At 44.5% G+C, this 23,670-nt stretch overlaps 1 protein-coding gene across 1 annotated transcript in view; it reads left to right on the top strand.

The window, feature by feature from the left end:
- Nucleotides 1-19,436, top strand: part of LOC139168630 (acetylcholine receptor subunit delta-like) — a 32,474-nt gene extending 13,038 nt beyond the window's left edge. Inside the window, exons 6-11 of the mRNA XM_070754252.1 lie at nucleotides 372-572; nucleotides 3,112-3,223; nucleotides 7,091-7,205; nucleotides 9,394-9,604; nucleotides 16,174-16,292; nucleotides 19,248-19,436. Coding sequence (XP_070610353.1) covers nucleotides 372-572; nucleotides 3,112-3,223; nucleotides 7,091-7,205; nucleotides 9,394-9,604; nucleotides 16,174-16,292; nucleotides 19,248-19,436 — 947 coding nt within the window. The remainder of the gene's footprint in view (nucleotides 1-371; nucleotides 573-3,111; nucleotides 3,224-7,090; nucleotides 7,206-9,393; nucleotides 9,605-16,173; nucleotides 16,293-19,247) is intronic.
- The last annotated feature ends 4,234 nt before the right edge of the window (nucleotides 19,437-23,670 follow it).

The following is a 23,670-nucleotide window of genomic DNA, read 5'->3' as shown; positions in this document are numbered from 1 at the left end:
TCTCTATCTTGTTTCTTTTTCTCCTCTCTCCTCTCTTCTCTTTCTCTCTCTTCTCTGTCTCTCCTCTCCTTTCTCTCTCTGTCTCTTTCTCCCTCCTCTCTCTTCTTTCCATTTCTCTCTTCACTCTCTTTTATCTCTTCTCTGTCTCTACTCCCCCTTTCTCTTCTCTTTCTCTTTCTTCTCTCTATTCTCTCCATCTTGTTTCTTTTTCTCCTCTCTCCTCTCTTCTCTTTCTCTCTCTTCTCTGTCTCTCCTCTCCTTTCTCTCTTTCTCCCTCTTCTCTCTTTCTCTCTCTCTCCTCTTTCCCTTCTCTCTCTCTCTCCTCTCCCCCCTCTCCCTCCCTCTCCTTCCCCTCTCTCTGCCACCATCAGGCAATGGTGAATGGGAGATTATTCACCGACCGGTTCGCAAAAACATCGACCCGCTCGTCCCTCGAGACAGCATCAAGCACCAGGACATCACCTTCTACCTCATCATTAAGCGCAAACCTCTCTTTTACATCATCAACATAGTCACGCCTTGCATCCTCATCGCCTTCATGATCATCCTCGTCTTCTACTTGCCAGCTGACAGTAAGAGGCCCCTTTTTTTAGCATCCGAGACTTCCTGCTAATGTCCAGTTATGCCTATCTATGCACAGCAGTATCGGGTTGCTATCTGGTATGGGCCATACTGCGCACCGGTAGCAAAAATGCAACTGCATTGTGGAACTCTGCATCTCCGGCCAAAATCTCGTGCACACATGTCAATCAATTTCACATGCTGTGGTGCACGTTCAACTTTGTTCAGAACAAAGTATTCAATGAGAATATTTCATTCATTCAGATCTAGGATGTGTTCTTTGAGTGTTCCCTTTATTTTTTGGAGCAGTATATAATAATAAAAAAACCAGGCACATACTATCAGATATGGTGGCCATGCCCGAAAGCAAAAGGTATTTCAGCAAAAATGCATATGTTGTTAAGACAGCATATAGATTCTAAGCCAGAACAGTTTCGGTTAGGCATAATATCATAAATATATTATACAAAGAGAATGTATACTAGATATTGAATGGCTTAACAGCAGCAAGAATTGTATTCACACAACTTCCAGAAGACGTGGTTGGTAAATCCACAGTAACTGAATTGAAACATGCCTGGGATAAACATAGTTCCATCCTAAGATAAAATACAGAAAATAGTATAAGGGCAGACTAGATGGATCATGAGGTCTTTTTCTGCCGTCAGTCTTCTATGTTTCTATGTTAACATTGGACAAGTAAGGAAACGCCTACAGAAAAGATAGGTAATTTGTCCTCATCACCTCGAGGTTCGACTACTGTAATGCTCTCTACGTGGGGCTACCTTTGAAGAGTGTTCGGAAACTTCAGCATGCAAAATGCAGCTGCGAGAGCAATCATGGGCTTCCCTAGGTATGCCCATGTCACACCAACACTCCACAGTCTGCATTGGTTGCCTCTCAGTTTCCAGTCACAATTCAAAGTGTTGGTTATGACCTATAAAGCCCTTCATGACATCGGGCTAAAATATATCCGAGACCGCCTTCTGCCGCACGAATCCCAGCGACCGTTTAGGTCCCACAGATTTGGCCTTCTCCGGCTCCCGTCAACTAAACAATGTCGTCTGGCGGGACCCAGGGGAAGAGCCTTCTCTGTGGCGGCCCAGACCCTCTGGAACCAACTCCCCCCGGAGATTAGGATTGCCCCCACCCTCCTTGCCTTTCGCAAGCTCCTTAAAACCCACCTCTGCCGTCAGGAATGGGGGAATTGAGACATCTCCCCCAGGCTTATATAGTGTTATGTATGGTATGCTTGTGTTGTATGTTTTTTAAAATAATGGGGTTTTAGATATTTTTTAAATATTAGATTTGTTTATTGTATACTGTTTTGTTGTTGTAAGCCGCCCCGAGTCTGTGGAGAGGGGCGGCATACAAATCAAATCAAATCAAATCAAATCAAATCAAATCAAATCAAATCAAATCAAATCAAATCAAATCAAATCAAATCAAATCAAATCAAATCAAATCAAATCAAATCAAATCAAATCAAATCAAATCAAATCAAATCAAATCAAATCAAATCAAATCAAATCAAATCAAATCAAATCAAATCAAATCAAATCAAATCAAATCAAATCAAATCAAATCAAATCAAATCAAATCAAATCAAATCAAATCAAATCAAATCAATAAAGGAAAAGCAAGGAAACACCTGCGGAAAAGATATACATTAGTATCTCGTGATACGAACCCCTCATCATACGAACTTTTTGAGATACGAACCCGGGGTTCGGAAAATTTTTGTCTCTTCTTACGAACTTTTTTCGCCTTACGAACCTGCCGCCCGAACGATGAACCCGGAAGTTCGGCAAAAGTTCGGGTTCTGTGTTCGGGTTCGTAAGGCCGCCGAAAAGTGCCGCCGCCTGGCTGTCACCTTTTGAAACAGCTGGGGGGCTTTTCGGCGTTCCCCCGAACGCCGTACCCAAACTTTTGCTGAACCTCTGGGTTCGGCGTTCGGGAGGCCGCCGAGAAGCCCCTCCAGGAAAGACTTCTCCATGATGTCAAAGCTCCGCCCATGGAATTCCCTATTGAGATTTCCCACCTCCGTTTGAGCCTCCCGACTGGCCAACAGCTCTGTGGCTCTTCTGGCAAGGTGACAGCCGGGCGGCGGGGCTTCTCGGTGGCCCCCCGAACCTGAACGCTGAACCCAAACTTTTGCCGAACCTCCAGGTTCGGCGTTTGGGAGAACGTTGAGAAGTGCCCGGCTGTTTCAAAAGGTGACAGCCGGGCGGCGGCGCCCAGCGGAGTGCCGTTTTTGTGATTTTTTTTTTTTTGCTTCCACGCATTAATTGATTTTACATTGTTTTCTATTGGAAACATTGTTTCGTCTTATGAACTTTTCGCCTTACGAGCCTCCTCCCAGAACCAATTATGTCCGTAAGACGAGGTATTACTGTAATTAAAAAAAATTACTGGATTGTGTAGAAATGGGCAGATTAACAGTGAAGATAAAAGAAAAAGACTTATCGATGGTTGAAAAATGGAGGTAGAACTTAGGTGTGAAAAATGGGTGCAGATCTTCCGAGCTTCAGTTCTCCTCTTGCCCTCCAGGTGGCGAGAAGATGACTTTGGCAATCTCCATCCTCTTGGCTCAGTCTGTCTTCCTGCTGCTGATTTCTCAGCGCCTCCCGGCCACCTCCGTCGCCATCCCCCTCATTGGCAAGTAAGTCTATTCCGATCTTAAGTAAAACTCCCTGATTTTGGAGCCTTCAGAGGTTTTTGAGGGCAACGGCCATCATTTCTTACCTAGATTTTTATATGGATGGAAACTAATCAGGGAGAGAAGCAACCAAGAATTAAGGATAAATTTCCTGACAGTTAGAACAATTAACCAGGGGAATGGCTTGCCTCCAGAAGTTGTGGATGCTTCGTCACTGGAGGGTTTCGTCACTGGACAGCCATTTGACTGACTCTGTGTTAGCAAAAACTTCAGAAGAGAAGGATTTAGGGGTAGTGATTTCTGACAGTCTCAAAATAGGTGAGCAGTGTGGTCGGGCGGTAGGAAAAGCAAGTAGGATGCTTGGCTGCATAGCTAGAGGTATAACAAGCAGGAAGAGGGAGATTGTGATCCCGCTATATACAGCGCTAGTGAGACCCCATTTGGAATAATATTATGTCCAGTTCTGGAGACCTCACCTACAAAAAGATATTGATCAAATTGAATGGGTCCAAAGACGGGCTACAAGAATGGTGGAAGGTCTTAAGTATAAAACGTATCAGGAAAGACTTCATGAACTCAATCTGTCTAGTCTGGAGGGCAGAAGGCAAAGGGGGGACACGATCGAAACATTTAAATATGTTAAAGGGTTAAATAAGGTTCAGGAGGGAAGTGTTTTTAATAGGAAAGTGAACACAAGAACAAGGGGACACAATCTGAAGTTAGTTGGGGGAAAGATCAAAAGCAACATGAGAAAATATTATTTGACTGAAAGAGTAGTAGATGCTTGGAACAAACTCCCAGCAGACGAGGTTGGTAAATCCACAGGAACTGAATTTAAAGATGCCTGGGATAAACATATATCCATCCTAAGATAAAATACAGGAAATAGTATAAGGGCAGACAACGAGTCAGTTGAGGTGACTGGGGCACGTACTTGTCCACCTGTCTGGGAAGAGTTTGATCTGGTGACACCTGATGAAGTGGACAAGGCCATTGGAGCTGTGAGTTCCGCCACCTGTTTACTGGATCCGTGTCCCTCATGGCTGGTTTCGGCCAGCAGGGAGGTGACACGGAGCTGGGTCCAGGAGATTGTCAACGCTTCTTTGGGGAAGGGGTCCTTCCCGGATCCCTACAAGGAGGCACTTGTGCGCCCCCTCCTCAAGAAGCCTTCCCTGAACCCAGCCATTCTCAATAACTATCGACCAGTCTCCAACCTTCCCTTTATGGGGAAGGTTGTTGAGAAGGTGGTGGCGCTCCAGCTCCAGCGGTCCTTGGAAGAAGCCGATTATCTAGGTCCTCAGCAGTCAGGATTCAGGTCCGGCTACAGCACTGAAACTGCTTTGGTCGCGCTGGTGGATGATCTCTGGCGGGCCCGGACAGGGGTTTATCCTCTGTCCTGGTGCTTCTTGACCTCTCAGCGGCTTTCGATACCATCGACCATGGTATCCTTCTGCGCCGGCTGGAGGGGTTGGGAGTGGGAGGCACTGTCCTTCAGTGGTTCTCTTCCTACCTCTCTGGTCGGTCGCAGTCGGTGTTAGTGGGGGGTCAGAGGTCGACCTCTAGGTTACTCCCTTGTGGGGTGCCTCAGGGGTCGGTCCTCTCCCCCCTACTATTTAATATCTACATGAAACCGCTGGGTGAGATCATCCAAGGGCATGGGGTGAGGTATCATCAGTATGCAGATGATACCCAGCTTTACATCTCCACCCCTTGTCCAGTCAGCGAAGCAGTGGAAGTGATGTGCCGGTGCCTGGAGGCTGTTGGGGTCTGGATGGGTGTCAACAGACTCAAGCTCAACCCGGATAAGACGGAGAGGCTGTGGGTTTTGCCTCCCAAGGACAATTCCATCTGTCCATCCATCACCCTGGGGGGGGAGTCACTAACCCCCTCAGAGAGGGTTCGCAACTTGGGCGTCCTCCTCGATCCACAGCTCACATTAGAGAAACATCTTTCAGCTGTGGCGAGGGGGGCGTTTGCCCAGGTTCACCTGGTGCACCAGTTGCGGCCTTATTTGGACCGGGAGTCACTGCTCACAGTCATTCATGCCCTCATCACCTCGAGGCTCGACTACTGTAACGCTCTCTACATGGGGCTACCTTTGAAAAACGTTCGGAAACTTCAGATCGTGCAGAATGCAGCTGCGAGAGCAATCATGGGCTTTCCTAAATATGCCCATGTCACACCAACACTCCGCAGTCTGCATTGGTTGCCGATCAGTTTCCGGTCACAATTCAAAGTGTTGGTTATGACCTATAAAGCCCTTCATGGCACTGGACCAGAATATCTTCGGGACCGCCTTCTGCTGCACGAATCCCAGCGACCGATTAGGTCCCACAGAGTTGGCCTTCTCCGGGTCCCGTCAACTAAACAATGTCGTTTGGCGGGACCCAGGGGAAGAGCCTTCTCTGTGGCGGCCCCGACCCTTTGGAACCAACTCCCCCCAGATATCAGAGTTGCCCCCACCCTCCTAGCCTTTCGTAAGCTCCTTAAAACCCACCTCTGTCGTCAGGCATGGGGGAATTGACATGTTCCTTCCCCCTAGGCTTATAAAATTTATGCATGGTACGCTAGTGTTGTGGTTCCGTCTGAGGCCCCTCCGGGAACAGCTGACCTTCTGTCGGTTTCCAGCTCAGAGGGAGAGGCTGAGGAACAGGAGGTGCAGACAGACGAGGAGGAGGAATCCCAGGCTGAAGAAGAGGGAGGACAGCCAGAGTCCCACCAGGGGGAGCTCTCCCCAGCAAGCAGCCTGGATTCCTTAGAGGAAAGTGCACAAGCCATAATTGATCTGCGACAACGAAGAGCTACTCAGAGACGGAATCAATTGGCTAAATACTTTCAGCATTAAAGTGGCAACAGCTGGGTTTGGGTGTGGTGCTCTTGGGAAAGGCTAAAAGGCAGACCCACCCTTCCTGGCTTGTGGAGTTTTATCTTTGAGAGTCGTGGGACCTGACTGTGAACTTTGGCGTCTTGGAATCCTGGTTTGTGCCTTTGACTATTGAAACCTTGGGGGGGGGGGGGGTGCCAGCAAGAAGCTTGCTGTATTGTCTGGACATCAGGACCCTGCTGTACCGTATTATATCCTGTCTGTTGGGAAGAACAGGTTTTCCTCTGTGCTTATTTTTTCCAGTTATAAAATACTTTTGGCTTTTACCAGAGTGTCTGGCTGTTTTTTCCAGTTGGTGTTGAGGTCTGGGGGAACCCAGACAGAACAGCTAGTATGTATGATTGGTTTTAATTTGTAGTGTTTTTAAAATTAACTTAAATATTAGATTTGTTTTACATTGTATTGTTATTGCTGTGAGCCGCCCCGAGTCTGCGGAGAGGGGCGGCATACAAATCTGATTAAACTAAACTAACTAAACTAAACTAGATGAATCATGAGGTCTTTTTCTGCCATCAGTCTTCTATGTTTCTATATAAATGGTTTAGAGTTCTCCTGCTTTAGCAGGGGGGTTTGACCAGATGACCTCCAAAGTCCTTTCTAGCTCTGTTATTCAATTCTATTCTATTCTATTCTATTCTATTCTTGTCTAGTCTATTCTTGTCTAGTCTAGTCTAGTCTAGTTTAGTTTAGTCTCCTCTCCTCTCCTCTACTCTACTCTACTGAAATGAGATTTCATCAAAGCCATGAGTGATTTGGTTTAGACTAGTGTTTCTCAACCTTAACAACTTGGAGATGTGTGGACTTTAACTTCCAGAATTCCATGCTGGCTGGGGAATTCTGGGAGTTGGTTCACATATCTAAAAGTGGGCCAGATTGAGAAATCCTGGTTTGATTGATATCTCGCCATTCATTTATGGATTAAAATAGGTGTATGCAAGTTTAAGTGCTATTGCTATTTTACAAATGGTCATGTATGTCACTGATAGGTACCTTCTCTTCGTCATGCTTCTGGTGACTGCGGTGGTAGTGGCATGCTCCGTGCAGCTCAACATTCATTTTCGGAGCCCCAGCACCCACATCTTGTCGGAATGGACGAAAGAGGTAAGGCAGGAGGAACGATCCAAAATAGAGATAACCTTCAAGTAATAATGATAATGATAGTTGTTGTTGTTGTTGTTGTTGTTGCTGTTATTATTATTATTATTATTATTGTTATTATTATGTCAATACAACACAGCAAACGAGATCACTATGCTGGATTTCGTATTTCATCCCCAGTCGGGCGCTTCCCAAGCACCTAGGTCTGCGTGATTTAGCGGCGAATTATGTTTCCCGATCCCAGTAAAGTGGCCTTTTGCAATTGACAGATGGAGATTTTGTCAATTCCGATGGTTTTCAAATGTCCGCTGAGATCCTTTGGTACTGCGCCCAGAGTGCCAAGTACCATTGGGCAGTGTTCCCTCTAATTTTTTGGGGGGTGGGCGGAAAAGTATAGTGTCTGAGCGGCAGTCCCTTCGGGACTGGGCGGCACAGAAACAATAAACAAACAAACAAACAAAAAACCCACCCTGTTTTGTCTCAGAGAATTTCAAAATAAAATACTGTACTGTGTGTCTATAACAGTGAGCTCATAATAGGGCAACTCTATCAATATCAAAATGCCACTTAAATAGTTGAGCTAGTTTCAAACTAGATTTTGATTTTCTTTCTCTCTTCCTTACTCCCATTCTTTTTCTTTCTCTTTTCCTTCCTCTCTTTTTTCTATCTGTTTCTCTCTCTTCCTCTCTTCCTCTCTGTCTCCTTCCCTCTCACTCGTTCCCTCTCGGCTTCTGGGCAGGTTTGGAAAACTCTGAGTTGAGGATGATTTTTAAGTGAGCGATTGCTCACTGCTCAGCTTAGAGGGAACTATGCCACTGGGACCACTTTCACGGGCTTATGCCAGAGTCATTGCAGCTCGATTTTTAGATCTTCGTATTTCACTAATTTCTCTAGCTGCTTCTCCTCAATTCTGCTGTCTCCTGGGATTGCGATGTCGATTATTATTATTATCATTATCATTATCATTATCATTATCATTATTATTATTATTATTATTATTATTATTATTATTATTATCTATTAAATTTAAATGCCGCCCCTCTTCGAGGACTCAGGGAGGCTTACAGTATATAAAAACAGTATACATCAAAATACTGTTCATTGTACTGCAGAAAAAACAATGGCTGCCAACCTGCCTTCCATTGAGGACCTGTATACTGCAGGGGTCAAAAAGAGGGTGGGGAAAATATTTACTGACCCCTGGCATCCTAGACACAAACTGTTTCAACTCCTACCCTCAAAACGTTGCTACAGAGCACTGCACACCAAGACAACTAGACACAAGAACAGTTTTTTCCCGAATGCCATCACTCTGCTAAACAAATAATTCCCTCAACACTGTCAAATTTTTTACTAAGTCTGCACTTCTATTTCTACTAGTTTTTTCTCATCATTCCTTTCACCCATTTTCTCCCACTTATTACTGTATGACTGTAACTTGTTGCTTGTATCCTAAGATTTTTATTAATATTGATTGTTTCTTCATTGCTTATTTGACCCCTATGACAATCGTTAAGTGTTGTACCACATGATTCTTGACAAATGTCTCTTTTTCTTTTATGTACTGTACACTGAGAGCATCTGCATTAAAGACAAATTCCTTGTGTATCCAATCACACTTGGCCAATAAAGAATTCTATATTATTCTATTCTATTCTATTCTATTCTAGTCTAGTCTAGTCTAGTCTATTCTAGTCTAGTCTAGTCTAGTCAGGTCTATATAACTAATTACATTTAAAATTAAGAAATACATTTAAAAAACTAAAAAGCCTATTAGCATACACACATGTCCATTCAAACAAGCCATTCATTGGCCAGGGTATACAATCTAATGACCCCAGGCTTGGCGGCATAGATGAGTCTTTAGACTCTTATGGAAGGCAGGGAGGGTAGGGCAACATGAATCTCCGAGGGGAGCTGATTCCAGAGGGCCGGGCCCCCCACAGAGAAGGCCCTTCCCCTAGGCCCCACCAAGCGACATTGTCTAGTTGACGGGACCTGGAGAAGGCCGACTCTGTGGGACCTAACTGGTCGCTGGGATTCATGCAGCAGAAGGCGGTCCCGTAAGTAATCTGGTCCCATGCCATGTAGGGCTTGCAACTGTTCCTTGAATAAATAAAATCAAATAAAATTTAGAAAATGACTTGTATGTCGGAAATCACTTTCCCCCTTCCTCTCCTTCTATCCGCAGTTCTTCCTGGATATACTCCCTCGCTTCCTGCGCATGTCCAAGCCAGCGGAGAGCGACTCCCCGCCCCAGGATGGCTTTCTGATCCGGCGTTCTAGCTCAGTGGGTTACATTGTCAAAGCGGAGGAATATTTCACCATTAAGTCCCGCAGTGAACTCATGTTTGAGAAGCAGTCGGAGAGGCATGGCTTAAGTACACGCATTACTCCTGCACGTAAGTCCAAATGGGGAACGGGAGTGGAGAGGAGATGGGCCAGTGGGAAGGTGGCATGCGCAGGCAGTAATGATGATGATGATGATGATGATGATGATGATGATGATAATAATAATAATAATAATAATAATAATAATAATAATAATAATAAAAACAACAACAACAACACTCAAAAAGGAGACAGAAGGACTAATACTGGCGGCACAAGAACAGGCCATTAGAACAAATGCTGTCAAAGCCAGAATTGAAAAATCAACAGACGATCCAAAGTGCAGACTCTGTAAAGAAACAGATGAAACAATCGATCACATACTCAGCTGCTGCAAAAAGATCGCACAGACTGACTACAAGCATAGACATGATGCTGTGGCACAGATGATCCACTGGGACTTGTGCCGGAACTACCATTTACCAGTGGCAAAGAACTGGTGGGATCATAAGCCCGAAAAAGTGGTCGAAAATGAGCAAGCAAAACTACTGTGGGATTTCCGGCTTCCGACTGACCGAATTCTGAAGCATAACACACCAGACATTGTGATCGTGGAGAAAAAGAAAGTATGGATCATCAACATCGCAATCCCAGGAGACAGCAGAATTGAGGAGAAGCAACTGGAGAAATTAGTGAAATACGAAGATCTAAAAATCGAGCTGCAATGACTCTGGCCTAAGCCCGTGAAAGTGATCCCAGTGGTACTTGGCACGCTGGGCGCAGTACCAAAGGATCTCAGCGGACATTTGAAAACCATCGGAATTGACAAAATCTCCATCTGTCAATTGCAAAAGGCCGCTTTACTGGGATTGGCAAACATAATTCGCCGCTACATCACGCAGTCCTAGGTGCTTGGGAAGCGCCCGACTGGTGATGAAATACAAAATCCAGCATAGTGATCTCGTTTGCTGTGTTGTACTGACATAATAATAATAATAATAATAATAATAATAATAATAATAATAATAATAATAATAATAATAATAATAATAGTTGTTGTTGTTATTGTTATTGTTATTATAATTATAATTATGTATCTAATATATTAGATTTGTATGCCGCCCCTCTCTGAAGACTTGGGGCGGCTCACAACAATAACAACACTAGAAACATAGAAACATAGAAGTCTGACGGCAGAAAAAGACCTCATGGTCCATCTAGTCTGCCCTTATACTATTTTCTGTATTTTATCTTAGGATGGATATATGTTTATCCCAGGCATGTTTAAATTCAGTTACTGTGGATTTATCTACCACATCTGCTGGAAGTTTGTTCCAAGGATCTACTACTCTTTCAGTAAAATAATATTTTCTCATGTTGCTTTTGATCTTTCCCCCAACTAACTTCAGATTGTGTCCCCTTGTTCTTGTGTTCACTTTCCTATTAAAAACACTTCCCTCCTGGACCTTATTTAACCCTTTAATATATTTAAATGTTTCGATCATGTCCCCCCTTTTCCTTCTGTCCTCCAGACTATACAGATTGAGTTCATCAAGTCTTTCCTGATACGTTTTATGCTTAAGACCTTCCACCATTCTTGTAGCCCGTCTTTGGACCCGTTCAATTTTGTAAATATCTTTTTGTAGGTGAGGTCCTCCAGAACTGAACACAGTATTCCAAATGTGGTCTCACCAGCATTCTATATAGTGGGATCATAATCTCCCTCTTCCTGCTTGTTATACCTCTAGCTATGCAGCCAAGCATCCTACTTGCTTTCCCTACCGCCTGACTGCACTGTTCACCCATTTTGAGACTGTCAGAAATCACTACCCCTAAATCCTTTTCTTTTGAAGTATTTGCCAACACTGAACTGCCAATACAATACTCAGATTGAGGATTCCTTTTCCCCAAGTGCATTATTTTACATTTGGAAACATTAAACTGCAGTTTCCATTGCTTAGACCATTTATCTAGTAAAGCTAAATCATTTACCATATTACAGACGCCTCCAGGAATATCAACCCTATTGCACACTTTAGAGTCATCGGCAAATAGGCAAACCTTCCCTACCAAACCTTCCCCTATGTCACTCACAAATATATTAAAAAGAATAGGACCCAGAACAGATCCTTGTGGCATATCACTTGTAACCTGACTCTGCTCAGAATACTCGCCATTAACAATAACTCTCTGATGTCTACGCTTCAGCCAGCTGCAAATCCATTGAACTATCCAGGGATTAAGTCCAATCTTCACTAATTTATCTATCAGCTCTTTATGTGGAACCGTATCAAAGGCTTTGCTGAAGTCCAGGTAGGCAATATCCACGGCACCACCTTCATCCAACACCTTTGTGACATAGTCAAAGAAATCAATGAGATTAGTCTGACATGATTTGCCTTCAGTAAAGCCATGCTGATTTGGGTCTAATAAGTTATTGTTTTTTAGGTGCTGATTTATCCTCTTTTTGAGTAGAGTCTCCATCATTTTAACTACAACTGATGTCAAGCTAACTGGCCTGTAGTTACCAGCTTCTTCTCTACTGCCCTTCTTGTGAATAGGCACAACACTGGCCATTCTCCAATCCTCAGGAACTTCTCCTGTTAACAAGGATTGGTTAAACAAATCAGTCAGGGGGGTAGCAATGACAGATCTGAGTTCTTTAAGAACTCTGGGGTGGATGCCATCTGGACCCATTGCCTTATTTATCTTTAATCGTTCAAGTTCTTCTAAGACATCGGCTTCTAAGATCACTGGAGCTGAATCCGTACAGCTGGAAGCAATGCTATATCCCTCTATAGTATTATTTTGTACAGTGTCTTTTGAGAAAACTGAACAGAAGTAGCTATTGAAATGGTCAGCGATCTCCTTATTCCCATTAATGCATGTATTATTCCCGGTACTAAGCTTCGTGATGCCGCAGTTTTTCTTCTTCTTATCATTAATATATCTGAAGAAGGTTTTATCCCCCTTCTTTACAGATTTGGCAATTTCTTCCTCTTTTGAGGCTTTAGCAGCATATATTATCTGTTTTGCCTCCTTCTGTCTCATTTTATATACCTCCCTATCAGCTATACTTCCAGACTCTTTATACCTCCTATAGGCAGCCTTTTTTTCATTGACTATAGCCCTTACATCATTGCTAAACCATAGCGGTTTCTTCTTCCTTTTACCTTTAGTTATTTGTCTTACATACAGTCCAGTGGCTTTTAAGATGGCCTTTTTTAATACAGTCCACTGGATGCTCGCTCCTGCCATTTTATCCCTCCCCTTTAATTCATTATCTAAATATTCTCCCATTGCATTAAAATTTGTTTTTCTGAAATCCAATACTTTGGTTGCATTATAGGATTGCTCACAATGAGTTTTTACATCAAACCACAAACATAGATGGTCACTGCAACCTAAATTTTCTCCCACCTTGACATCTGAAACCCAATTCCCATTCGTAAAAACTAAATCTAGAATATTCTCCCCTCTAGTTGGTGTCTTAACCAGCTGTGCCAGAGCTGCTCCTGTAAAGGCCTCTACTATATTCTTACTTTTGCATGTAAGGGCACTGGGGATATTCCAGTCAACATCAGGCATGTTGAAATCACCCATAACCACAATATCTCCCTTTACTGCCATTTGGGTAATTTCATCCACCATCTTGTTGTCATATTCCTCGGATTGCCCTGGAGGCCTATAGATCACCCCAATTCTAATGACAGAACCTTCTTTATTTTGCATGCAAATCCAGAGAGTCTCTAGATCTTGACACGTATTTTGAATTAGTGTTGTTTTTAGAGTTTCTTTAACATAAATGGCTACTCCACCTCCCCTTCTCTCTATTCTATCCTTCCTATACAGTGTATATCCTGGTATGGATATTTCCCATTCATTAGAATCCTTAAACCATGTCTCAGTTATGGCAACCAGGTCCAAATTATCTCTAGATATTATGGCCATTAATTCACAGAGCTTGTTGCTCAAGCTTCGAGCATTTGTGCACATTACCCGAAGAACATTATTTTCGTTATTAGTTTGCCCCTTATCATCAACAACTGCATCTATATTATTTGCAGCTCCCTTTTCATAAGCTTCCAAAAACTGCTTTATCCTCATTGGTCGGGGACAGAAATCACCCACATCAGTTACATCTCTGTCCCCTTTACCTAGTTTAAATGCCTGTCCAAAAAAGTTCTGAATTCCTCACCGAGCACCTGGGTACCTCTGTATGATGGATGCAAACCATCCCTCTTAAACAACTCCCTATTAGACCACCTACTGACATCATGACTTACATAGCCAAAACCTTCAGCTTTACACCACTGCCTTAACCACACATTAAACTCTCTGATATACGTTGTTTTATCCTCTTGGCCACAAACCGGTAACACCTCTGAGAAAGTCACTGAATCTGCTATTTTACCCAGCTCCACACTTAGACATTGAAAATCTCTTTTTACTACATTAACATTTCTCTGGGACAAATCATTTGTGCCAAGATGCACCACCACATCAACGTTATTACCTTTACTCACAGTCTTAACGATGTTTGTAATCCGCCTCCTGTCCCTGCTGGCAGTGGCCCCTGGGAGACACCTCAGCACCTTAACCACATCCTTGCTCTGTCCCAAATCAACACCTCTAACGGTCGAATCACCCACAAGAAAATGTGTCCTCTTTTTATTTCTACACTACAATATAATACAAATGTAATATTAAAAAGGACAAGTTAAAACCCATTATTACTAAAAACAATCAATGCTACACAATCACACCACACTCAAATGCTACAAGTCAGAAGGGGGGGATTAGTCCCCCCATGCCAGGCGACATAAATGGGTCTTCAAATGGGTTAAATAAGGTCCAGGAGGGAAGTGTTTTTAATAGGAAAGTGAACACAAGAACAAGGGGACACAATCTGAGGTTAGTTGGGGGAAAGATCAGAAGCATCATGAGAAAATATTACTTTACTGAAAGAGTAGTAGATGCTTGGAACAAACTTCCAGCAGACATGGTTGGTAAATCCACAGTACCTGAATTTAAACATGCCTGGGATAAACATATATCCATCCTAATATAAAATACAGGAAATAGTATAAGGGCAGACCAGATGGACCAGGAGGTCTTTTTCTGCCATCAATCTTCTATGTTTCTATGTTTCAACATCTTGCGAAAGGCAAGGAGAATGGGGGCAGTCCTAATCTCTGGGGGGAGTTGATTCCAGAGGTGCGGGGCCGCCAAAGAAAAGGCTCTTCCCCAGGTCCCACCAGACGGCATTGTTTAGTCGGCGGGGCCGCTGGGATTCGTGCGGCAGAAGACGGTCCCGTAGGCATTCTGGTCCGATGTGCTGAAATCTCACAAGGAAACACGTGCATGAGATTTTGTCAATTCTTTTGCTTCTGTACATGCGCGGAAGCAAAACATTTCTTAAATCTCTCTCTTGTGCAAGATTTTGCTTCTGCACATGTGCGGAAGCCAAAAATTGCTTAAATCTCTCTCTTGCGCAAGATTTTGCTTCTGCACATGCGCGGAAGCAAAAAATTGCTTAAATCTCTCTCTTGCGCAAGATTTTGCTTCTGCACATGCGCGGAAGCCAAAAATTGCTTAAATCTCTCTCTTGCGCAAGATTTTGCTTCTGCACATGCGCGGAAGCCAAAAATTGCTTAAATCTCTCTCTTGGGCAAGATTTTGCTTCTGCACATGCGCGGAAGCCCAAAATTGCTTAAATCTCTCTCTTGCGCAGGATTTTGCTTCTGCACATGCGCGGAAGCCAAAAATTGCTTAAATCTCTCTCTTGCGCAAGATTTTGCTTCTGCACATGCGCGGAAGCAAAAAATTGCTTAAATCTCTCTCTTGCGCAAGATTTTGCTTCTGCACATGCGCGGAAGCCAAAAATTGCTTAAATCTCTCTCTTGCGCAAGATTTTGCTTCTGCACATGCGCGGAAGCCAAAAATTGCTTAAATCTCTCTCTTGGGCAAGATTTTGCTTCTGCACATGCGCGGAAGCCCAAAATTGCTTAAATCTCTCTCTTGCGCAGGATTTTGCTTCTGCACATGCGCGGAAGCCAAAAATTGCTTAAATCTCTCTCTTGCGCAAGATTTTGCTTCTGCACATGCGCGGAAGCCAAAAATTGCTTAAATCTCTCTCTTGCGCAAGATTTTGCTTCTGCACATGCGCGGAAGCCAAAAATTGCTTAAACCTCTCTCTTGCGCAAGATTTTGCTTCTCCACATGCGCAGAAGCCAAAAATTGCTTAAATCTCTCTCTTGCGCAAGATTTTGCTTCTGCACATGCGCGGAAGCCAAAAATTGCTTAAATCTCTCTCTTGCGCAAGATTTTGCTTCTGCACATGCGCGGAAGCCAAAAATTGCTTAAATCTCTCTCTTGCGCAAGATTTTGCTTCTGTAGATGCGCATGGAGCAAAAACCACAATTTTTAAAAATAAAAACGATGGGAGTGCTGGTAGGACTGCCATCAGAGTGGTCGCGTGGAAATTCCGCAATCTGGCCGCCGCTAATGGTGCGCAGTTCACAACCATACTGGTAGCAACCCACTACTCTGCGAGGGGAACCTTTGACCTTTTTAGATGTCCTCGGTCCCGTACTCAGAGCTTCCTTCTTTTCTCTCCCCCCCCCACCCCCCACCCAAGGACCAAGCCCGCACGGGTCAGGCAGTTTGCAGGACCTGCTGTACGATGAGATCAAGCCGGCCATTGCAGGAGCCAACTTCATCGTGAAACACATGCAGGAGAAGAACAGCTATAATGAGGTAGGGGCACAAAGCCACCTGGAGGTCAACAACTTCTTTCAGACCAAGGGGGAAAGACTTTATTTTTTAAAAAAAAATTATTTATTTATTTTGTCCAATACACAATGAGGGTTTTAGTGGGCATATATCTATATACACATAATAAAATACATGATAATAATAATAATAATAATAATAATAATTATTATTATTATTATTATTATTATTATTATTTATTGGATTTGTATGCCGCCCCTCTCCGTAGACTCGGGGCGGCTAACAACAATAATAAAAACAACATGTACAATCCAATAATAAAAATAAAAAACAACTAAAACTCCTATTATAAAACCAAACGTACACACAAGCATACTATGCATAACTTGTAATGGCCTAGGGGGAAGGAATATCTCAACTCCCCCATGCCTGGCGGTATAAATGAGTCTTGAGTAGTTTACGAAAGACAGGGAGGGTAGGGGCAGTTCTAATCTCCGGGGGGAGTTGGTTCCAGAGGGCCGGGGCCGCCACAGAGAAGGCTCTTCCCCTGGGGCCCGCCAAACGACATTGTTTAGTCGACGGGACCCGAAGAAGGCCAACTCTGAAGGTTATAGAGGAGATACTCATAGTAAAATATATCTATGAAAGAATAGAAAAGAAGATATAGTAATAGAACATATCAATGAAAGAATAGAAGAAGAGATATAGGAATAGAAGAAAGGTATAGGAGATATAGGAGAGCAATAGGACAGGGGACGGAAGGCACTCTAGTGCACTTGTACTCGCCCCTTACTGATCTCTTAGGAATCTGGATAGGTCAACTGTAGATAATCTAAGGGTAAAGTGTTGGGGGTTTGGGGATGACACTATGGAGTCCGGTAATGAATTCCACGCTTTGACAACTCGGTTACTGAAGTCATATTTTTTACAGTCAAGTTTGGAGCGGTTAATATTAAGTTTAAATCTGTTGTGTGCTCTTGTGTTGTTGTGGTTGAAGCTGAAGTAGTCGCCGACAGGCAGGACGTTGCAGCATATGATCTTGTGGGCAATACTTAGATCTTGTTTTAAGGCGTCTTAAACGTGTGGACTTTAACTCCCAGAATTCCTCAGCCAGCCATGTTGGCTGGGGAATTCTGGGAATTGAAGTCCCCAGGTCTTAAATGTCATTTTTCCTGAGGTGATGTTGGCTGTGTGCAATTTTAGAGTTGCTTTGGAGGTGTACAAAAGACTTGAAACCTCATTAACAAAGTATTAGAATGTGCAGAAATGACTAAGATTACATTGGAACTACAAGATAGAGATGAAATTGAATTTTATAAAACCTGGGACAGGTGGTGTAATTGGCCCAATCAAAAAAAAACAACCCAAAACACCAAAACCTGCAATAACTATACAATATAAAATAATACAACAATTGCTTATGTTTCCATATGGTCTGAAAGAAAAAGAGTGGATAATACATTCAGTTTATACGAGGGTCACCCAGAAAGTAATGCACTACATTTTTTTTCTTCAACAATTATTTATTGAACACAATGAAACTTACACACAAGAAAGAATGATGTTTTTTCTACACTCCCTATTTTTCCACATAATCTCCTTCCCGTTCTGTGGCCTTCCTCCAGCGAGACACAAAGGCGTGTAGGCCCTGTTGGTACCACTCCTTGTTCTGGTCCCAAAGCCATTTCTGCACTGTAATGGCCTCACACCCTCTTTGCCCAGTGACTAACCGTACTTCTGTCGACTTCAGATTCTCCATAAACTTTACACAAACATTTCTGAATGTTCACAGCAGTTTCTTTCTCCGCAGTGAGAAATTCAAGGACGACACACTGCTTGTAATGTACATCACTTACAGGCGCCATTTTGAAACACTGCTGCAGCTACGCTGTCTGTCTGAAGAAACGCAAAATTTACACACGCACTCCTGATGATTCAAATAATGTATATTTAAAGTTTCGTATTCATACCATTACTGTAGGATGAGAAAATAAAATGTGGTGAATTCATTTCTGGGCGACTCTCGTATATGTGTTTATTTAATGTTATAAATGTGTTTGTTGGTTTTATTGTCTGTTTGTTTGTCTTATATAATAATGTTTATAATAATAATATAATAATGTTTCCAAATGTAAAATAATGCACTTGGGAAAAAGGAATCCTCAATCTGAGTATTGTATTGGCAGTTCTGTGTTAGCAAAAACTTCAGAAGAGAAGGATTTAGGGGTAGTGATTTCTGACAGTCTCAAAATGGGTGAGCAGTGTGGTCGGGCAGTAGGAAAATCAAGTAGGATGCTTGGCTGCATAGCTAGAGGTATAACAAGCAGGAAGAAGGAGATCGTGATCCCACTGTATAGAGCGCTGGTGAGACCACAATTGGAATTATATTGTGTTCAGTTCTGGAGACCTCACCTACAAAAAGATATTGACAAAATTGAACGGGTCCAAAGACGGGCTACAAGAATGGTGGAAGGTCTTAAGCATAAAACTTATCAGGAAAGACTTCATGAACTCAATCTGTATAGTCTGGAGGACAGAAGGGAAAGGGGGGACAGGACTGAAACATTTAAATATGTTAAAGGGTTAAATAAGGTTCAAGAGGGAAGTGTTTTCAATCGGAAAGTGAACACAAGAACAAGGGGACACAATCTGAAGTTAGTTGGGGGAAAGATCAAAAGCGACGTGAGAAAATATTATTTTATTGAAAGAGTAGTAGATTCTTGGAACAAACTTCCAGCAGACGTGGTTGGTAAATCCACAGTAACTGAATTTAAACATGCCTGGGATAAACATATATCCATCCTAAGATAAAATACAGGAAACAGTATAAGGGCAGACAAATGGACCATGAGGTCTTTTTCTGTCGTCAGTCTTCTATGTTTCTATGTTTCCATATATATATAACTAATAAAGATCATTTTAAAAGAAAATTTAAAAAAGACTTGGACTTGTTCCAATCGTTTTATTTTCCTCTCACAGGAAAAGGACAACTGGAGTTGCGTGGCTCGGACCGTGGACCGCCTCTGCCTCTTCTTGGTCACTCCCATTCTGAGCCTTGGGACCTTATGGATCTTCTTGGTGGGAATCTACAATCACCCTCCTCCCCTGCCCTTTGAGGGCGACCCTTATGACTATAATGAGACTAACAAGCATTTTATCTTAAGCTGATCAAAAACATCTGTCACCGCTGCCAGATTGGGTGGATCACAACAGGAAGTCGTACTGGCCCTTGCTGTGGCTCCCTCACCCCAAATATCTGAAGACTTGTGTTCCCTTGAGTTATTTTTTTATTTTTACAGTATTGTCATTCTATTCCCTAAGGTTTCTCAGCCTTAGGTCCTTTGACACATTTGGACTTCAACTCCCAGAATTCCATGCTGCCTGGGGAATGCTGGGAGTTGACTAGACTAGACTAGACTAGACTAGACTAGACTAGACTAGACTAGACTAGAATAGAATAGAATAGAATAGAATAGAATAGAATAGAATAGAATTTTATTAACCAAGTGTGATTGGGTACACAAGGAGGTTATGGGGTTATGGTATGGATGAGATGATTGATAGTAGTATGAATGATAGATTTGGCCCACCTGACGCCCGGGAGACAGGAGAGGAGGGGGCACCGATCTCTGGGGTGGCAGAGGGTCGGAATATCTCTGTGTTGCTGGGGAGAGGCAGATACGGCGGGGGTCACAGAGTTAGCCGTTCCAGGGGAACGAGGGACCGTTGCTTAATAACGGTCCCTTGTTCCGGCTCTGTGAACCCAATCTTGGGTACTGGTGATGAGTGTAACTCTGGCCCTGGACTCAGGTTGCTGCTGCTCAATGCCAGGTCGGTGGTAAATAAAGCTCTCCTCATCCGGGACCTGATCCTGGATGAGGAGGCCGACCTGGCTTGTATTACTGAAACCTGGCTGGGCCCGGAGGGAGGTGTTCCTCTCTCTGAAATTTGCCCAGCCGGGTTTCAGATATGGCATCAACCTCGACCCCAGGGAAGGGGGGGAGGAGTGGCTATTGTTGCCAGGGAGAGCCTTTGCCTGCGTAGACTCATTGCTCCGGAAATTGCAGGTTGCGAGTCTCTCTTGATGAGGTTGGACTTAGGGGTTCAGGTGGGCTTATTTCTCACGTACCTGCCTCCCAGCTGCGTGTCAAAAGCCCTGCCTGTGCTACTCGAGGAAGTAGCCGGGTTGGCGGTGGAGTTCCCCGGACTTATTGTCCTGGGGGACTTCAATCTGCCATCACTCGGCGAAACCTCTGGGTTGGCACAGGAGTTCATGGCCACCATGACAGCCGTGGACCTGACTCAAGTAGTTCAGGGTCCGACTCACGAGGGAGGACACGCACCTGACATGGTATTCCTTTCTGAGCAATTGAGTAATGGTCTGAGACTAAGGGGCTTAGATGCGTTGCCTTTGTCATGGTCAGACCATTTCCTACTACGGCTTGACTTCCTGGCTCCAATCCTTCCCCGCAGGGAGGCGGAACCAATTAAGATGTTCCGCCCCAGACGCCTGATGGACCCTGAGGGCTTTCAGACGGCGCTTGGGGTTATACCAGAGGCACTTGTCCACAGTTCGGCAGAGTCTCTTGCGGAGGCCTGGAACAAGGCCGCAGCGGAGGCTCTTGACCGGATTGCGCCTTTGCGACCTCTCCGAGGCGCTAGACCCCGTAGAGCTCCATGGTTCAACGAGGAGCTCCGGGAGTTGAAACGCCAGAAGAGACGTCTAGAGAAGCGATGGAGGAAGAGTAGGTCTGAATCCGACCGAACACTTGTAAGAGCTTTTATTAAGACTTACAAAGTGGCGCTCAAGGCGGCAAGATGCGCGTACCATGCCGCCTTGATTGCATCAGCGGAATCCCGCCCGGCCGCTCTGTTTAGGGTGACCCGCTCCCTTCTTAATCAGGGGGGAGTTGGGGAGCCCTTACAGAGTAGTGCCGAGGACTTTAACACGTTTTTCGCTGATAAAGTCGCTCGGATCCGAGCCGACCTCGACTCCAATTGTAAAACAGAGTCGACTGACAACGAATCAGTCGAGGTGACTGGGGCACGTACTTGTCCACCTGTCTGGGAAGAGTTTGATCTGGTGACACCTGATGAAGTGGACAAGGCCATTGGAGCTGTGAGTTCTGCCACCTGTTTACTGGATCCGTGTCCCTCCTGGTTGGTTTCGGCCAGCAGGGAGGTGACACGGAGCTGGGCCCAGGAGATTACCAACGCTTCCTTGGGGAGGGGAGTTTTTCCATCACTCTATAAAGAAGCGCTTGTGCGCCCCCTCCTCAAGAAGCCCTCCCTGGACCCAGCCGTACTTAACAACTATCGTCCAGTCTCCAACCTTCCCTTTATGGGGAAGGTTGTCGAGAAGGTGGTGGCACTCCAGCTCCAGCGGTCCTTGGAAGAAGCCGATTATCTAGGTCCCCGGCAGTCGGGTTTCAGGCCCGGTTACAGCACGGAAACCGCTTTGGTCGCGTTGATGGATGATCTCTGGCGGGCCCGGGACAGGGGTTTATCCTCTGTCCTGGTGCTCCTTGACCTCTCAGCGGCTTTCGATACCATCGACCATGGTATCCTTCTGCACCGGCTGGAGGGGCTGGGGGTGGGAGGCACTGTTCTTCAGTGGTTCTCCTCCTACCTCTCTGGCCGGTCGCAGTCGGTGTTAGTGGGGGGCCAGAGGTCGACTCCTAGGTTTCTCCCTTGTGGGGTGCCTCAGGGGTCGGTCCTCTCCCCCCTGCTATTCAACATCTACATGAAACCGCTGGGCGAGATCATCCAAGGACATGGGGTGAGGTATCATCAATATGCGGATGATACCCAGCTTTACATCTCCACCCCATGCCCAGTCAACGAAGCGGTGGAAGTGATGTGCCGGTGCCTGGAGGCTGTTGGGGCCTGGATGGGTGTCAACAGACTCAAGCTCAACCCGGATAAGACGGAGTGGCTGTGGGTTCTGCCTCCCAAGGACAACTCCATCTGTCCGTCCATCACCCTGGGGGGGGAATTGTTGACCCCCTCAGAGAGGGTCCGCAACTTGGGCGTCCTCCTCGATCCACAGCTCACATTAGAACAACATCTTTCAGCTGTGGCGAGGGGGGCGTTTGCCCAGGTTCGCCTGGTGCACCAGTTGCGGCCCTATCTGGACCGGGACTCATTGCTCACAGTCACTCATGCCCTCATCACCTCGAGGTTCGACTACTGTAATGCTCTCTACATGGGGCTACCTTTGAAAAGTGTTCGGAAACTTCAGATCGTGCAAAATGCAGCTGCGAGAGCAGTCATGGGCTTACCCAGGTATGCCCATGTTTCACCATCACTCCGCAGTCTGCATTGGCTGCCGATCAATTTCCGGTCACAATTCAAAGTGTTGGTTATGACCTTTAAAGCCCTTCATGGCATTGGACCAGAATATCTCCGAGACCGCCTCCTGCCGCACGAATCCCAGCGACCGATTAGGTCCCACAGAGTGGGCCTTCTCCGGGTCCCGTCAACTAAACAATGTCGGTTGGCGGGCCCCAGGGGAAGAGCCTTCTCTGTGGCGGCCCCGGCCCTCTGGAACCAACTCCCCCCGGAGATTAGAACTGCCCCTACTCTTCCTGCCTTCCGTAAACTCCTTAAAACCCACCTTTGCCGTCAGGCATGGGGGAACTGAAACATCTCCCCCTGGGCACGCTTAATTTATGCATGGTATGTCTGTGTGTATGACTGTTAGTATATGGGTTTTTTAAATATTTAAATATTTTAAATTTGACTGATTGCTTATGATTTGTTTTTACATGTTGTGAGCCGCCCCGAGTCTTCGGAGAGGGGCGGCATACAAATCTAAGTAATAAATAAATAAATAAATAATAAATTTGTCTTTGGTGCAGATGCTCTCAGTGTACATAAAAGAAAATATACATTTGTCAAGAATAATGAGGTACAAAACTTAATGATTGTCATAGGGGTCAAATAAGCAATGAGGAAACAATCAATATTAATAAAATCTTAAGGATACCAGCAACATACAGTCATAAGTGGGAGGAAATGGGTGATAGGAATGATGAGAAAAAACGAATAGTAATAGTAATGCAGACTTAGTAAATACTTTGACAGTGTTGAGGGAATTATTTGTTTAGCAGAGTGATGGCCTTCGGGAAAAAAACTGTTCTTGTATCTAGTTGTCTTGGTGTGCAGTGCTCTATAGCGACATTTTGAGGGTAGTAGTTGAAACAATTTATGTCCAGGATGCGAGGGGTCAGTAAATATTTTCACTGCCCTCTTTTTGACTTGTGCAGTATACAGGTCCTCGGTGGATGGCAGGTTGGCAGCCGTTGTTTTTTTCTGCAGTTCGGACATTATAAACTTGCCAAGAGTAAGAAACAAAAGTTTAATAAAAGTTGCTTCCCAAGGGTGTTTGGGAAAAATCTGA

Source organism: Erythrolamprus reginae, chromosome 5 (genome assembly GCF_031021105.1).
Source record: "Erythrolamprus reginae isolate rEryReg1 chromosome 5, rEryReg1.hap1, whole genome shotgun sequence".
Lineage (NCBI taxonomy): Eukaryota > Metazoa > Chordata > Lepidosauria > Squamata > Dipsadidae > Erythrolamprus > Erythrolamprus reginae.
This window is presented reverse-complemented; position numbering and strand designations above follow the sequence as displayed.